This window comes from Dendronephthya gigantea, unplaced genomic scaffold (assembly GCF_004324835.1).
Source record: "Dendronephthya gigantea isolate DGI-Jeju-01 unplaced genomic scaffold, DenGig_1.0 000135F, whole genome shotgun sequence".
Lineage (NCBI taxonomy): Eukaryota > Metazoa > Cnidaria > Anthozoa > Malacalcyonacea > Nephtheidae > Dendronephthya > Dendronephthya gigantea.
The window spans coordinates 301,445-320,366 of record NW_021163145.1 but is presented as its reverse complement, the minus strand read 5'-3'; the positions used below and the strand labels follow the sequence as shown (position 1 = coordinate 320,366).

The window sequence follows — 18,922 nt, the reverse complement described above, 5'->3', positions numbered from 1 at the left end:
AACTGTATAAAAATTTAAACAGTAAGTATGACATCCAAAGTATCTGAACAGTGTATCCGGTTTCAGTGGCGTAGCCAGCTGACAATTTAGTCATGCTATGCTAATATTTTGGTGTTCATCGATTATGAAAACAATGAATTTCTAAAGAAATGAATAATGATAATAACATAAAATTTGCATAGCATGACTAAATCGTCACGCTGGCTACGCCATTGTCCGGTTTATCGGCAGGATATCTTAAACACCACTGTCTCTGCTCGGTGTTTGTGAGATAATGAAATATTCCATAAATATAGCTCTAAATCAGAATCAAAATGCCTGCCTGCGCTTTGACGATTTATACTTCCCAATATGCCGATAGCGTATCTGAAAGTATCCATCATTAGTTCTTTAATTTATTACTCGGAATATTTTGTGACCAATTCCCCTGAATGTATATAGTATATATTATAATACAGTGGTTAATGAAATACCAATTAAGGAAGTGAAATTATTCGACAGGGTGCCTGCTGATGCTTTACACTAATCTGAATATTATTGCTACCATTTTTGTATTCACAACAAACACAACGAAGCTCAATCTCGAAGTGAAATTCTACTTTTGAAAGGTAACCTAAATATTATGCTTTGCAACAGTCATTTTCTAGGACAGACATTAGTTAGATATACGCCGCTATATACGTGCTTTAAAATAACTTATTTTGTTTTAACGTTTGTTTGGCATACGCCAAGTTTATTTAAGGTAATATGTCATGGATCATAATCATAAAACGATCATTTGATAGTCAAAAGTTTCTTTATGAATTCCTTGTACCATAACTTTGGAAACACCGTGTCAGTGTCAGCGTGTCGTAATGTTTGATTGCAAATAATATCACGGTTGTAAATTAAGAAAATATAGCCATGCAGAGTTGACAAATTTTGTACGCTTTTGCATTACTGCCGGAAGTGTTATAACACATTCCCACACGTATAATACAAAAGTATAAAAAATTTGCCAACTTCGTATTGCTATATTTCCCGCAATTTAAGTATACTCTTTCTAGCTCTTGTGGTTTATTGTTACTCCTATCAAAATTTAGTCTAAAGCGCAAGTCGTTCTTTATCATGAAAAAAGTCTTAACGAAGCTAATATAGACACCTTATAGGATATAACAACACCAACTGTAACGGCAACGGCTGGTGTACAGTAATCATCATGAAATTCATGAATTAGCACACAAGACTGAAATGAGTGTTACAAAGTTCAAGAGAGTTTAAACACTGCGACGTTTTGCATACAACGGCAAACCGAACAATCTAAAACGCCAACGCTTGACATGCCGCGATACTGAAGAATAATTAGTTATAAATTCCTTAATAAAAATAAATTCCTTAACAAATCTGAAAGCTTAGTGTTTAAAAACTTAATGCAGTTCCAAAATGATAGCCTTCTCATGTAATGCAGTGTAAAGTTATGAGAATATCAGGATGGAACGATCGTATTCTTAATGGTTATACTTATACAAAATTATTTTTCAGTAACAAATTTTGGGTATTTTCGACTTTGAGGTAATTTCAATTAATACCTTTAAAGTATTGAATAATAAACTGATATATAATCTCTTGGCAATTTAGACTGTGCAGCTTCAGATCGTTTTTCTGCATGGTATAATTATAGGACTTAATTGGTGCCTAGCACTCTCCAGCTCAGCCACAAGCATATAAACTTCTGGTTGTTTTTTTCGTTTTTCCTAGAAATAAAAGTGATCGATACTCCTTATGGGTAATCAATGGTTTCTCTACTTTCTTTTGTTCACTTTAGGTAAGTTACGTTAAACCTCGCAAAGAATGGTTTAGGCATAATTGCATGCTTAAAAATTCCAAGTTGTTGAGCTCCAAATTAATTGGAGTCATGATACAAAATTTTTAGAAATTGAACTAAAATCCGATTAATATTATTTGGGCTAAAGACTTTTCGTGTTTTGGTGGACAAGTTCTCGTATGAATTTTACAAGAGAAAGTGGCTAATCCTAATACTTTTGTGTTGCATGACAATTATAATACGTTCCCTGTCCGACAATCGTCTTTTAGCCACGACAGGAGATCCATTACATATTGGCGGACGGCTAAGAGCTTGCATTTTTAGTATATAAAGCCTGTTTTCCACTTGGCGGAATTTTTATTTGTTTTTCTCACATAAGTTCTGCGTGAAAGTTCGCAGACAATAAAATAGTCCGCTCCACACGCAAAATTCCACCTAATGAAAAAATAGGTGGCAGAGCAGATTTACCCATGACCGGCGCAAGGCATCTCCATAACACTTTTGTCCGCATGCAAAGACAACCACCCAACCATTCAACCACCACTAATCCTAAGAAGCAGCGCCGCGGATTATTTTTTCTAGATCCGGTCAAGGGCACCGCTCACAAAAATATTAAAATTGTTTGTTGCTGCATGGAAGTACCTTTCAAGATCAGGGTTTAATTTGATCATCACGTTGATTAAACCTTAAAAACATCGGAAAAGACCAACTAGCTTTCTCTCAACTTTTAGCCTATTGAAAATCCAGACTTCCCCCTTAATACCCGTAATAGCGGCCCAGTTCGAAACAAATAATCAGACGCTTTCATCGCATACAAAGTCTTTTAAACAACAGCGGAAAAAACTTAAAATAAACAAATGTAGTCAGATAGTTCTGAAGAAAAGGCTCTGATCACCGATTTGCAAGATAGGCAGAAATTTATTTATTTTTACAAAGTCTATTTAATTCAAATAATTTATATGATGCAGCATCGTTTTAAACATTAAAGCCGTACAGAAGTGCTGCCTGATTCTTGATATTTTGATAGGCCATTATTTACGTAGCAACCAGGGATCGCAGAAGATCCTGCCAGAACCAAAGGTTCTGGAGTCAAGACCTTGAGCATTGTTTTCGTGTTAAAACGTATCGGTTTTGAGGAATAATATTTCGCAAGTTTTTTTAAAAGTTTAAAGAATCTGATGTGATATTTCTGCTGGCTAAACTTATTTGTTTTAATTTCAACGATGTAGACGAGTGCGCAGAGGCGGCATGTGGTTTAAACTCAAACTGTGCAAACACAATCGGTTCGTATCTCTGTGAATGCCAAACTGGTTTCAACGGATACGATGTATGCGGGCGCCAACGTCGAACTTTAGGTCTTTTATTTGATTTTTTGTAGCCTTTCCCACTAATGGTTGTGGCAAAGCTCAACAAATAAAATTAGGTATAGTTGACAGAGAATAACATCACGTAAAGATATGATTTTCTATCACGCGGATAATTCAGTACTTTATAAAGAATGTTTGATGTCCAATGAAAATGTCATTGCTCCCCAAAAATAACATTTCAAATAAAAAGTCATTGACCGATTGCGATATTCTTACTTAACGAAGATACCATTGACTTTTATGAAATCTATTGTCTTTACAGTTACTTAACCTGAATATATGAATATTAGCTCCTCCCCGCAATTATCGATGCTAGCTACGTCACTGCTAGAATGATTCATTATTCGTTGATCTTAATGTGTTCAGCACGTGAATAGGGTGTATCAAAAACGGCAACACTTAATATTCTAAAATTCATATTGTTCTTAAGAACAATAGATTTTAAGCCTCTGGGACCGGGATTACAATAGCTTGTCAGCTTGTCTCTACACAATTAAAAGTACTGATTACACAGGGCGTATAAAAAATGCAACCTTATTGATTCCCAGGAGCTTACGATCCTTTGTTAATGAATAGTTTGTTATTCAACATATATGAATATTAAGTGTCGAATATTGGCAATTTCTGTCAAAATATATAACTGCCGCAGATTTGCTTATTGCCTTAAGCATTCTGATTGAGTTGATCAAAATGTAAAGAAATATGTCCACAGGTACAAAACGAAATTCTTCTTTATTTTATGAAACTGTTTATAGCTTTACTGAATTTCTTATCAGATATAATCGATTGAATCAAATATGTTCAATTTCACCCACAGGAAATCCAGAAGAAGGCACTGAATACATCTTCTACTCAAACATCACTCACATCTCGTACATATCCACTGACGGTGGAGATTCTGTTGCCTTTGCATCATCTGGCAGTGCCACGTTAGATTATGACGAACTGAATTATCGGATTTGGTATACGGAAGATGTTAATCTGTATAACGCTAAGTTGGATGGAAGTGACTTGCGACGTTTACTGAAAGCGCTAGCTTCTGACAAATTATTTGCCGTTGACGCAGCCAATCAAACTGTCTACTACCTGAATGGTGAAAAGATTAAATCAATCGACTATAATGGCAGTAGTTTACCAGATATTGGGTTAGAAGACGCTGTTTACCAGGACTTAAAAATTGATACTTACAATAGGTAGGCAAAGAACTGAAAACAATTTTTCCTTAAAACTACATACGGACAAGACAGAATCTTTAATAGCATATTACACGTTCATTATTAATATGAAAACCTGTTGTCAGACGTTAGAAAAAAGCGAACCTTAGTCTTTTAATGACTCGCTACGTTTTGGTAACAAAATTACTTTGGGCATCGCCTTTTTACTCTTGTTTCAGGGCTGTCAAAAGCAACCATTCGGAACGATTGCTCAAATAAAAAAAAAATAAATTCGCTTCGCGGAAAAAATGTCGGATTGTTTCCGGAGTAGGCCTAATGTTAGGCCTAGTTGATACGTCGCTTTTGTTCGCGTCGAATGCAATTTAAACAATAGATAATGAAATGATCGACCTGATTCATTACCAGCTCATTACCTATTGTTCGAATTGCATTCGACGCGACCAAAATACGACATACTGTGTATGTAACCCTAGCCATTTTGGTCACGTCGAATGAAAGTCAAACAATAGATAATCAGATGATAATGAAGCTTAATCATTGAGTTTCATTGTCTCATTGTCTATTGTTTGAATTGCATCGAGGGCCTGATTCCACTGGCGTTTTTTCTCGGCGTTTTTTTTTGAATTGTGACCACTTGAGTAAATAAATTCTGCTTGATTGCTCACAACTTACAGTCGCGGCAATAGAAGCATTTCGAAAAATATCGAGTAACTCATATTTGTTGTATTCCGTAAGCAAACTGATAAATTTGAGCAAATGAATTACTCAATATTTTTCGGTATTACCCCCCAAATGGGATATATTACCCCCCACCCCCCAATAGAACGAGGTTATGAAGTGTGGGTAAATAAAGATAATCTGCTTTATCTTCAAATATATATTTAGCGCTTTTGATTTTTCTCCAAATAGATCAATATTTCTCACTACTGATACAACGAACAATCGCAATCTCATCCGGTACAGTCTTGCTGATGGAACTATTCATATTCTTCACTTTGGTGTCAATGAAATAGGCACTCACCTTGCGCTTGATACCGTGAATAAAACCGTATATTGGATTCTATTTACAACTGACTCAAATTACAAGATATTGAAAACAACGTACGATGGTCTGACTTCACAGATAGGAACAGATCAATCAGGAGGCATTACAACCGTGGACATTGCAGACGGAAATGGATATTATTATATCCTCGACACCATAACATCACAAATTGATAAATATGATAAATCGACGAATACAGTGGCTGCTACGATTTCACTTTCAACTGAAGCCACAAGAATGATTGTTGTATCTGGTAAGTGATTAAAATTCACGAAGGAATAATATTAATCTAAAGCCCCGTTTACACTACGCGCGATGTATCGTACGGTACGGATAAAACTTGCACCCGTACCATTTTTATCCGTGCTCGGACTGCGTGCGGTATTTAAGCCCATGTAAATATTTGTAAACCCAAATATTTTAATACATGTGATGCAAGATAATGTGTATTAAATTACATGCATTAGTAAACACGAAGGACCATCTGTATCTGCTTAAGTGGTTTTCCATGGTCGCTGATTTTAAATATATCAAAAGTTTATTTTTGGTGGTTTATTAGCCTTAAAAGTTACCGGACATGACGGATGGAGAATTTCATGCAACTTAAACAAAAGAAAACTTATTTGCAATTCCCGATTTGACGTCATGTGTGGTAACATTAAAGGCTTATAAATCCATCAAGATTTTTCCACAAAATTTTTAATAAGAAAATCTATTGCAAACTTAGAATACCTTAACTTTTGATTTATTCCAAATCAGCCACCACGGTGTAGGCACTTAACGACGAATCTACACGCCTAACGCTGGTGAATATTCATAAATATTCTTAATATTCATAAGTATACTTAAATATAAAGAATCGTTCTTACCTTTTTTCTTTTAGATAAGGATTATTGTTTTTTAAATAATACTTGTCCTGCAAACTCGACGTGTACAAACTCTCCTGGTACTATCGTCTGCTCATGTGACGAAGGATTCACTGGGAATAAAACAATTTGTGAAGGTATGAAATGAATCAAACGAAATTAAACGACTTTATCATGTTTAGTAATATAAGAATAATTTTTATGATCATAGATGGAGATGGTCCTCATTCTAAACCATTAGGACGCGGTCTATTTAATTCAAATATATGTTGCACTATTGTTTTAAACATTAGACCCGTATAGAAGTGCCGCCTGATTTTTCCCTTTTTCGATCGGCCAGTAGTTACATCACAACCAGGGATCGCAGAAGATCCTGCCAGAGCCAAAGGTTCTGGAGTCAAGACCTTCAGCATTGTTCTTCTTTTAAAACGCGTATTGACCCCAACATTCCTTGTTTGAATTTGAATGCTATTTTTTCATGCTTGTTTTTTGAGGAATGACATTTTGCAAGTTCTTTTAAAAGTTTAAGGAATCTGATGTGACATTTCTGCTGGTTTAACCTCGTTTTAATTTCAACAGATGTAGACGAGTGCGCGAAAACGGCATGTGGTTTAAACTCAAACTGTACAAACACAATCGGTTCGTATCTCTGTGAATGCCAAGCTGGTTTCAACGGAAATGGTAGAAACTGTACAGGTAAGATACTATTGGATGTATGCCAATACATCTGCTGGCGCCAACAACGTCGAACTTTAAGTTTTTCATTGATTTTTTGTAGCCTTACAATTCACTAAATAAAATTACGTATAGTTGACAGAGAATAACATCACATAAAGATATAATTTTTTATCACCGATAATCACTTTATAAAGAATGTTTGACAAATTAGGAAATTTTCGTCCAATAAAAATGTCAATGCTCCCTAAGAATAACATTCGAAATGAAAATTACATTGACTTAAGCGACATTAATTTTTTATTTACCATTGACTTCTTTGTAGATATAAATGAATGCCAGAGTAGCCCTTGTGATATGAATGCAAACTGTTCGAATAGCGATGGTTCGTTTACATGCACTTGCAATGAAGGCTTTGAAGGCAACGGCACCAGCTGCACAGGTACGCCATTAAAATGCTTTGTGTACGATCCTGCCCAATCATAGCCAATAAACTGTAAGTTAGTTTGGGTTCAACACAGTAACTTTCACTATATAACTTTCACTATACTATTTAAGTATAGTTAAAGTTATATCATTTAGCATAATTATGGTATATGACGTCACTAGATTCCCATAATGATGTTAGTATAATCATATGTAAATAACTTGATTATACTAACATGCATCATTATAATTATGTACTTATTTAATTTAATTTTTTGAAAGTTTCAGGTCGTCTTAGCGAAATAAATTATAGAGAATTCGATATTCATTATCTTATTTAAGATTTGAAGAATTTTTGGTAATTTATGATTATAGATGTCAACGAATGTAAACGAGATGCTCCGTGTCATGCAAATGCAACTTGCGCAAACGTGAAAAGATCATACTACTGCACTTGCAAAACTAACTATACTGGAGATGGCTTCTTTTGTGAAGGTTGTATATATTCGGATAAAGTGAGCTCTGTTTAATTTAGACTGGAACCATGACCGATCATCAACAGCGCTGACGTAAATAATAAAAAACTTGGCACTAGTTTTTCAAGTTGCTTTCAATTGGCTTTAAAATAACGGTTGAGTTGCGTTCCAGTGCACATAAAATTTGACTACGTCGTACATAATTATGTTTTATACATTGAAAATAGGCTCTGACTGAAGATATTGCCACATGTTTAGGCGCAAACAGCATATAGTACCATCTATTAACTAATGTTATTTGTTTCTGTCGCTATATAGCTCTCGTTTGCACAGTGGATGCCCTATACTATGCAACAACCAGTGCTATCAAAGGCGTCTTCTCTGACGGTAACTCGACTGCGACCATATTATCCGCAACCAACGCGAAACTAAATTATGATTCTGGCACCAAAAGGCTCATCTACTACGATGGTAGCAAACTCATCACAGTTAAACCGGATGGGAGTGATCCGATGACAATCAGAGGATCTCTGACGACTCTTGACAGGTTTACTGTGGATTATATAAAGAGAAAGGTTTACTTCATTGGTAATCTTTTCAGGAAAGTGGGTATCGTTGACGTAGATACTGGAAATTTAAGTGATCTAAATCCATTCGACATTGTAAATGCCTATGACTTGGACAGTGATCCAACTAACAAGTACATATAAATTATTACTAAAATTTTGATACAACTGGGAACCACAGAATAATATCCAGAAAATGCTTTGAATTGGGCAATTTAGAACAGATATTTTTCATAACTTGTGTTTTTCTTATGGAAAGGGTATACAGGGTGTCTCAAAAAACCCGAAATCTATTGAAATCACCCATAACAATGTAATTGCTAGAATTTGAAAGCCTAAGCACTCCGTTGGGATGATATCGCAATAAACACGGTCAGCTGTACATTTTATAAGTTGCATTAAATTTCCACGGGCTAAAATTCGTGAACACGGCATTCAAATTTCAACAATGAGTGATCTCAATAGTTTTCGGGTTTTTTGAGACACCCTGTAGAGGATTACCGACAACCAAAATTTCGAGTCCGAGGTTTGGCTAATACCAAATGTGTGGTAACGATAATTGTTTTCGATGAATAAGACGCATAAATATAGTAAACCCCAAAAGAAGGGGAAAATAACTAAATTTCGAACCTTTTGAGAAATGCCGTAAAATGTTCAAAAATTAGCCGCGTGGAGTTTTCACTTCCTGTATAATTATTCTTTGTGTCACGCGGTAAAAATTGACAGCCTTGTCGAAAGTATAAGATATAATGGTGTTTTTGTGAAAATCATTTTTCAGCTCATTAGAGATACACTAGATTAATTATCAAAATAATCCAAAACGACGGCATGGTTTTGAATATTTTCACGGAATTTCATAGTTTGAAATTATCTTGGAAGAAGGTTGAACACGTACAATTCTGGGCAATTGGAATGCTTGTGACACAATTGTTCATCATATTTGTTGTTGCATATTTGGCTAATTCTTTATTCTTTTCTGCCTAGCATTTTAATTCCATCAAAAATTTCATTCAAATTATTTCCATTTTTCATGAGAGCACAACATGTCATTAAACACACTTGTTCATTGGAGGAAGATAATTGAGGACAAGCTATATTTTGCAATACATAGACTAAATACTCAATCTTTTTCTCCCATTTAGTACTCTTGTATTCGCTGATATCGAAAACGGCGATATCGTTCGCTATTATCTCGACAAAGATACCCAGGAGATTATTTACCATAACAATACGTCACCAAAATATCTTTCCGTCGATTCTCAATATGAAGTGATATACTGGATTGACTATATCAGTGCCAGCAGTAGTTTTTCTCTCATGAAAACATATTTTAATGGTTCAACTTCGCAAATCAAGTTATACTCTGGTGTAACAAGCTCAGTAAACGTTGCAATAGGAGAGGATTATTTCTATACAATGGATAGCACAAGGCAAAGTATAGATAGATTTGACCGACCCACTGCTACTTTTCAAGGTTCATTTGATCTCAGCGACAAACCACAGGAGATCACTGTTGTTCAAGGTGGGTTACCTTTACGAACTTTGTAGCTAATTAAAGGACAAAAATATAAAATTATGTATTTGAGGAATTTCTGATGCTATGATATGTTCAAGAAAAATTTAGAAATTCATGATGATATTATTTATATTTACGATGATCTTAAAGTTTCGTAGTTGGCCCTGAGCTGTATTACATCAGGTAAGAACGTGGCTAGAACGCCTGGAACGAAGATTTTGATACCACAGTCGCAATTTACGGACGCAATTTGCGGACACAATATCACCGAGTTCATGTGTAAATGTGCAAATGAAATAAAAAGGACAACCAGCTTTTTGTTGCTAATCGTTACGAGTTCCGGAACTACTTTAAGAATCCTAATGTCATCATCCCTTTCAAAAGAAAATATTAATTTATTTCATTTCTGAAATAATGAGATCAAGTGAAGGATTTTACAAGTATTAAGGTGGCACTAACGCATTTCACAGCACCCTTGGTTACAAATGTAATAATCAAGTTAAATAAGTTTAGTTCATTCTTACAATAAATGGTCAAGGGAAGTGGATGCCCTGAATGAGTGAATAAATTTTATAAATATTATGCAACGTTTAGTTTACCAAACGCCAGAAAAAAAACTGTAGAAATGAACGCAAAACCACAGAAACATACAAGAGTGAAGCCGCGTTCAGGCTGGAATAATAATTATGTTATATCAAATGTCTCTTTTTAGACCTAGATGAATGTTGTGAAGGCGGGTATTGTCATGATAACGCAACGTGCACCAACACTCCAGGGAGTTATTTCTGTACCTGCAAACTTGGATTTACCGGAAATAACACATATTGTCAAGGTACCATAAAAAATTAACAATTGTTACAATGATATTGTTAAGTAACAATTATCAGAACAGAAGAACCTTGCATGTTTACAGCGCCAAAAACAAAGTTCAATATATGTGACCCTCCACGGGAAAACATACATTAACGCTTTTCCGTTTAAATGGGCAAAAAAAACGGATTAAAAACGGTTAGTAAACGGATGCCGTAAAGCGTTTTCACGGTTCGTTAAAACGGTTCGATGGAAAAATTTAATGGTTTCAAGAAAGCGTTTTTACGCTTTGGAGAAAGCGTTTGCACGGATACGAATAACCGTTTAAACGCACAGAAAATGAACCGTTTTTTTGGATGGGTCGACTCATCCGTATAAACGGTTTGACGAATTTATATACCCATTTTAACGGACGAAACCAGACGATTTTGGGAATCCTTTAATCCTACACCATGATACTGGTTTTTAAATCAAACAACGGTAAAATATGTCAACTGTCTGTTGCATGTGCATGTTTGATATATACCGGGAGGGGGAAAATGATTAACAGGTAAACGCAAGTAGCGGATGTACATTATACGTTGTTTATGTTGAGCTATGAGGGAGTCACTGTCAAATATTTAAGTATAGTGAAAGTTATATCATTTAGCATAATTATGGTATATGACGTCACTAGATTCCCATAATGATGTTAGTATAATGATGTGTAAATAATTTAATTATACTAACATGCATCATTATAATTATGTACTTATTAAAATATTTTTTTTAAAGTTTCAGGTCGTCTTAGCGAAATAAATTATAAATAATTCGATATTCATTATCTTATTTAAGATTTGAAGAATTTTTGGTAATTTATGATTATAGATATCAACGAATGTGAACCAGATGCTCCGTGTCATGCAAATGCAACTTGCACAAACGTGGAAGGATCATACTACTGCGCTTGCAAAACAAACTATAGTGGAGATGGCTTCTTTTGTGAAGGTTGTATATATTCGGATAAAGTGAGCTCTGTTTAATTTAGACTGGAACCATGACAGATCATCAACAGCGCTGACGTAAATAATAAAAAAACTTGGCACTAGATTTTCAAGTTGCTTTCAATTAGCTATAAAATAACGGTTGAGTTGTCGTTCCAGAGCTCATAAAATTTGACTACGTCGTACATAATTATGTTTTATACATTGAAAATACGGTCTGACTTAAGATATTGCCACATGTTTAGGCGCAAACAGCATATAGTACCATTTATTAACTCATGTTATTTATTTCTGTCGCTATATAGCTCTCGTTTGCACAGTGGATGCCATATACTATGCAACAACCAGTGCTATCAAAGGCGTCTTCTCCGACGGTAACTCGACTAAGACCATATTATCCGCAACCAACGTGAAACTAAATTATGATTCTGGCACCAAAAGGCTCATCTACTATGATGGTAGCAAACTCATCACAGTTAAACTGGATGGAAGTGATCCGATCACAATCAGAGGATCTCTGACGAATCTGGACCGCTTTACTGTGGATTATATAAAGAGAAAGGTTTACTTCATTACTAGTCTTTTCAAGAAAATGAGTATCGTTGACTTAGATACTGGAAATTTAACTGATCTAAATCCAACCGACATTGTAAAAGCCGATGACTTGGACAGTGATCCAACTAACAGGTACATGTATTACTAAAATATCGATACAACTGGGAACCACAGAATAATATCCAGAAAATGCTTTAAATTGGGCAATTCAAAACAGATATTTTTAATAATTTTTTGTTGCTTATGGAAAGGGTATACAGGGTGTCTCAAAAAAACCGAAAACTATTGAAATCACCCATAATAATGTAATTGCTAGAGTTTGAATGCCTAAGCACTCTGTTAGGATAATATCACAATAAACACGGTCAGCTGTACATTTTATAAGTTGCATTAAATTTCCACGGGCTAAAATTCGTGAACACGACATTCAAATTTTAAAAATGAGTGATTTCAATAGTTTTCGGGTTTTTTGAGACACCCTGTAGAGGATTACCGACAACCAAAATTCCGAGGTTTGGCTAATACCTAAAGTGTGTTAACGATAATTGTTTTCCATGAATAAGAGGCATAAATATAGTAAACCCCAAAAGAAGGGGAAAAGAACTAAGTTTCGAACCTTTTGAGAAATGCCGTGAAATGTTGAAAACTTAGCCGCGTGGAGTTTTCATTTTTTTATATTTTTGTGTCACGCGGTAAAAATTGACTGCCTTATCAAAAGTATAAGATATAATGGTGTTACTGTGAAAATAATTATCCAGCTCATTAGAGATACACTAAATTAATTATCAAAACAATCCAAAACGACGGCATGGTTTTGCATATATTCAAGGAAATTTCAAAGTTTGAAATTATTTTGGATAAGGGTTGAGGACGTACAATTCTGGGCAATTGGAAAGCTTGTGACACAATTGTTCATCATATTTGTTGTTGCATATTTGATTATTCTTTATTCCTTTCTGCCTAACATTTTAATTGCATCAAAAATTTCATTCAAATTATTTCTATTTTTCATGAGAGCACAACATGTGGTTAAAAACACTTCTTCATTGGAGAAAGATAATTGAGGACAAGCTATATTTTGCAATACATGGACTAAATACTCAATCGTTTTCTTCCATTTAGTTCTCTTGTATTCGCTGATATCGTAAACGGCGATATCGTTCGCTATTATCTCGACAAAGATACCCAGGAGATTATTTACCATAACAATACGTCACCAAAATATCTTGCCGTCGATTCTCAATATGAAGTGATATACTGGATTGACTATATCAGTGCCAGCAGTAGTTTTTCTCTCATGAAAACATATTTTAATGGTTCAACTTCGCAAATCAAGTTATACTCTGGTGTAACAAGCTCAGTAAACGTTGCAATAGGAGAGGATTATTTTTATACAATGGATAGCACAAGGCAAAGTATAGATAGATTTGACAGACCCACTGCTACTTTTCAAGATTTATTTGATCTCAGCGACAAACCACAGGAGATCACTGTTGTTCAAGGTGGGTACCTTTACGAACTTTGTAGATATTTAATGGACAAAAATATAAAATTATGTATTTGAGGAATTTCTGATGCTATATATGATATGTTGAAGAAAAATGTAGAAATTTATGATGATATTATTTATATTTACGATGATATTAAAGTTTGTAGTTGGCCCTGAGCTGTATTACATCGGGAAAGGACGTGCATGGCTAGAACGCCTGGAACGAAAATTTTGATACTACAGTCGCAATTTACTGACGCAATTTACGGACACAATATCACCAACATCATGTGTAATTGTAAAAAATTAAATAAAAAAGACAACCAGCTTTTTGTTGCTAATCGTTACAAGTTCCGGAAAATACTTTAGGAATCCTAATGTCATCATCCCTTTCAAAAGGAAATATTAATTTATTTCATTTCTGAAATAATGAGATCGAATGAAAGATTTTACAATTTCATTCTTTCGTGTATTGAAACTATTTAGGTGGCACTAACGCATTTCACGGTACCCTTGCTTACAAATGTAATATCTCGATGTAAAAAAGTTTAGTTCATTCTTAAATTAAATGGTCAAGGGAAGTGGATGCCCTGAATGAGTGAATAAAGTGTATAATTATTATGCAACGTTTAGTTTACCAAAAGCCAGAAAACACAAACTGTAGAAATGAACGCAAAACCACAGAAACAAACAGGACTGAATCCGCGCTCAGGCTGGAATAATAATTATGTTATTAAAAAACCCTAAACGATATCAAATGTGTCTTTTTAGACCTAGATGAATGTTGTGTAAGCGGGTATTGTCACGATAACGCAACGTGCACCAACACTCCAGGGAGTTATTTCTGTACCTGTAAACTTGGATTTACCGGAAATAACACATATTGTCAAGGTACCATTAAAAGTTAATAATTGTTACAATGATATTGTTAAGTAACAATAATTAGAACAGAAGAACCTTGCATGTTTACAGCGCCAAAAACAGAGTTCAATATATCCCGACAGTACAAAATTAATTTGCGATCGCATTTCAGACGTTGATGAATGTCAAACATCCTCCCCATGCCATTCCAATGCTACGTGCAATAACACAGATGGATCTTATATTTGCACATGTGATTCTGGATATACTGGAGATGGATTTAATTGCACAGGTAAGAAAACGAACATAAAATTTTTAGCAGATGTTTCAGTAAAAAACAGTAAATGGAAAATGAAAATGCTACAACTGCCATTTCAGGTGTTGACGAATGCGTAACATCCCCGCCGTGTCATTCCAATGCTACGTGTAATAACACAGATGGATCTTATATTTGCACATGTGATTCTGGATATACTGGAGATGGATTTATTTGCACAGGTAAGACCACGAAAATAAAATTTTTACCAAATTTTTCAGCAAAAAAACAGTAGCTAAATAGAAGAATGAAAATGCTACGACTGCCATTTCAGGTGTTGACGAATGCGTAGAATCTCCCCCATGTCATTCCAATGCTACGTGTAATAACACAAATGGATCTTATATCTGCACATGTAATACTGGATACACTGGAGATGGGTTTAACTGCACAGGTAAGACGACGAAAATAAATTTTTTACTAAATGTTTCAGTAAAAAACAGTAAATGGAAAAATAAAAATGCTACGACTTCCATTTCAGATGTTGACGAGTGCGTAGAATCTCCCCCATGTCATTCCAATGCTACGTGCAATAACACAGATGGATCTTATATCTGCACATGTAATACTGGATACACTGGAGATGGATTTAACTGCACAGGTAAGGCCACGAAAATAAAATTTTTGCCAAATGTTTCAGTAAAAAACAGTAAATGGAAAAATGAAAGAGGGATTTAACTGCACGGTTAAAAAAACGGAATATATATATATATATATATATATATATATATATATATATATATATATATATATATATATATATATATAATATATATATATAATATATATATATATATATATATTTATCACATACTTGTGCCTTTATCAGGGCGATAACAGGGTGACATAAAAACGATATCGTCACTGATATCGCTTTTTGTCACTGATATCGCTTTTTGTCACTGATATCGCTTTTTGTCCCGCTGCATTTGCCGCTGTCAAAACAAAGATGTCTGACTCGAGCAATTCGAGGTTTGTTTTTTTTTTTTTATTTGGTTTGTTTTTTTTTATGATATCGTCCCTCAAGCGATAAAACTGATATCTCCTCGCCCCTCATGTGATAACCTATACATATATATATATATATATATATATTATATAATATATATATATATATATATATATTTAGATATATTTAGATTATAATTGGACCTTTTCTAGACTAATCATTTTTTATTATAGATTATACGTATTTATTACCTGACTGTAAGTCCATTGTAATTTTACCTTAAAGTCGATTATTAAAGAGCTTATTATTACTTAATAATACTAAAAATCTGTATGCATGTAATCCTGCTCGTCGAAATTGTCCATCAATAATATTAAAAAAACCTGCATAGAATGAACTTTGTCTCGATTCACACTGCCTGCCTGGATCCACCTAGGTTCTTGAAAATGAAGTGAGCCGCCATTCTCGGTATATTACTAATTTTACAGATGTTAATGAATGTTTGGAAGCTCCATGTGGCTTTAATTCAATCTGTACAAACACGGAAGGATCGTACGTTTGTGGATGTCATATTGGATATAAAAGAAATAGTGCAGAAACTACGAATTGTGCAGGTAAAACTATGCACTTTCCTTTTTGAGAGTTTACAGAAGAAAGCTCTTTGTTTTCAAATAGCATTTTTTCCCCTGCGTTTAACTTTATTTCCCGAGAAAAGGGCGTAAGTAAATATTAATTATATTGAATCATATAATAATTATATGAAGTTCTTACTATTCTGGGAATAAGAAAGAAGGAAAATTGAATAGAAAAATTTATTTCTCTTAATTCTTTATTTTTTCAGATGTTGATGAGTGTGCAAGAGGCCTGTGTAGTTTAAATGCAAACTGCACAAACACGAATGGTTCATATTTTTGCGTATGCAAAAGTGGCTATGAGGGAAATGGGAGCATCTGTTTAGGTAAAAACTTGGCTATCTCTATTCTGCGCTTATTTCTCGTCCTCTCTTCGAAAAAGATGCAAATAAAATATGTAATATAAATGTATATAAATGTATATATATTTATATTTTTATATTTTGTTACATTCACAAAGAAATCTCTTCACTTAAGAGCTATTATAGGTTATATAATAGCAAATTTCAAAGCCAATGAAAGTTTCCAAGAAATTCTTGGCACTTCAAGTAAAATTTTTTTTGTTATGGATTATATTTATATTAAATAATTCATACAGAAGTACAACAAAAAAATGAATGTTTTTACCATATGTAGGCAGCATGCAAATAAGTGTTATTTATTCTTAAATCGCGTTTTTGTTCTCGTGGTGCTCACGCGTGTTACACGAGTCTACTCAGTGTCTTATTGTGGCAAGGTTGGTGAGAATTTTTACTACGTTTCCCTGCTGAAGAGTTTCACGTACGACGATTTCTGTTTCCGGAGGCGAATTTTTATAAGGATGGCTTTAAGTCAAGGTGGGTGTGATATTCTTCCGGCAAGCCTAAACTTGGGAAAATTTTACAAACAGCAAAACGTCACTAGCTGATAATCAATTTTGATAACTTGTTTACTATGCCATTTCTCCTGTTATTGCTTAAGCCCTCGTATTTCACCATACTATAGGCGAATCTTTGGCGATGCTGACATAACTTTACCAATCGATTCACTTGTTCCTTTACTCCAGAATGAAAATGAGAAAAAAGCGGCTTGGAAAAGGATTTACCATCCTATATCAAGGAAACCAAACATACTCTTCAAATCATCAACAAACATTCACTTTCAATCAGCCCACAAATCAAATCCTTGTACACTGTCATCCCCCACCAGGATGGTTTGAAGGCCCTCAAGTTCTTTTTAGACAAACGCGCCCCACTCAGGAATCATCGACAACTGTTTTGGTCAGATTAGCTGAACTGGTGCTCATTCTCAACAATTTTTCCTTTGATGGTGAGCATTACCAACAGATATGTGGTGTAGCAATGGGAACTAAAATGGGTCCCAATTATGCCAAATTATTTGTTGGTTTTGTGGAAAAACAAATCTACGAAGAGTACACTGGCTCTCTACCTGACTACCTGGGAAGGTACATTAATGACTGTCTTTGTACAGCATCATGTTCCCGTGCTGAGTTGGAGAGATTCATCAAATTTCTTGATGAATTTCATCCAGCACTCCAATTCACATGGGATATCGGTGAGACCAGTGTATCATTCTTAGATATCCTGGTTTCCATCAATGGCAATAGGCTCTCTACCTCAGTGTTCCACAAGCCCACTGACTCTCATAGCTACCTCTTATATTCGTCCTTCCACCCAGCCATACTAAGAGGTCTATCCCCTTCTCACAATTCCTTCGTCTCCGCCGGAGACGTCTGGAGATGAGCGCATTCTTTATCGGGCGCGGCTATCCCTCTCCACTTATTGACAATGCCTTATCTAAGGCCTCTGACATTTCCCGCTCAGACACCCTTAGAGATTGTAGTACCCCTAGCATGAATTCTACCCCCTTAGCTCTAACACATCATCCTTTCAATTTTGCTGTTAGGGATATCTTACTTAGGAATTTTCATATCCTGCAGAATGATCCCAAGATCTTCCATTTTCAACGATAACCCCCTAGTCTCTTTTCGGCACAACAAAAATATCCAGGACACATTGGTTCACAGCTCTTTACAGCAAAACTGTTCAGAGCCCAATGGCACATTGCAATGTGGCATTGGCCATTGTAAAACATGCTCATTTACCGATTCCAGCACTGTTATTTCGGCTCCCAATTCACAGTTTTTCATCAGGCACCATTTCACATGCGTCTCCTCCAACCTCATTTATTGCATGTCATGCAATAAATGTGGTTTACTTTATAACGGTGAAACTGGAAGATCTCTATAAAGGTAAGGTTTGGTGAACACCGTAGCTCGGTCAACAACCACAATAACACCAAGCCTGTTCGGCCCTGTTGCCAGACACTTTACCTCTGGTAATCATTGTGTCACGGGCCTGAAAATTAGAGCCCTTTGTCCCATTTCCCGTACTAACGATTGCCGTAAACGA

General features: G+C 35.0%; 2 protein-coding genes across 2 annotated transcripts in view; both read left to right on the top strand.

The window, feature by feature from the left end:
• The window catches only part of LOC114536409 (fibrillin-2-like), a 31,452-nt gene extending 30,844 nt beyond the window's left edge, over positions 1 to 608 (top strand). Inside the window, exon 17 of the mRNA XM_028557765.1 lies at positions 502 to 608. Coding sequence (XP_028413566.1) covers positions 502 to 605 — 104 coding nt within the window. The 3' untranslated portion in view covers positions 606 to 608. The remainder of the gene's footprint in view (positions 1 to 501) is intronic.
• A 911-nt stretch (positions 609 to 1,519) lies between these two features.
• Positions 1,520 to 14,881, top strand: LOC114536376 (pro-epidermal growth factor-like; the record flags this gene model as incomplete). Its single annotated transcript, XM_028557737.1, has 16 exons — positions 1,520 to 1,551; positions 1,738 to 1,804; positions 3,989 to 4,364; positions 5,256 to 5,644; positions 6,275 to 6,394; positions 6,837 to 6,953; positions 7,258 to 7,374; positions 7,734 to 7,853; positions 8,153 to 8,534; positions 9,543 to 9,922; positions 10,629 to 10,748; positions 11,594 to 11,713; positions 12,015 to 12,396; positions 13,387 to 13,766; positions 14,525 to 14,644; positions 14,787 to 14,881. Coding segments are annotated over exons 2-16 (3,261 nt in total), but the record flags the coding sequence as incomplete, so codon positions are not given.
• Positions 14,882 to 18,922: the final 4,041 nt, after the last annotated feature.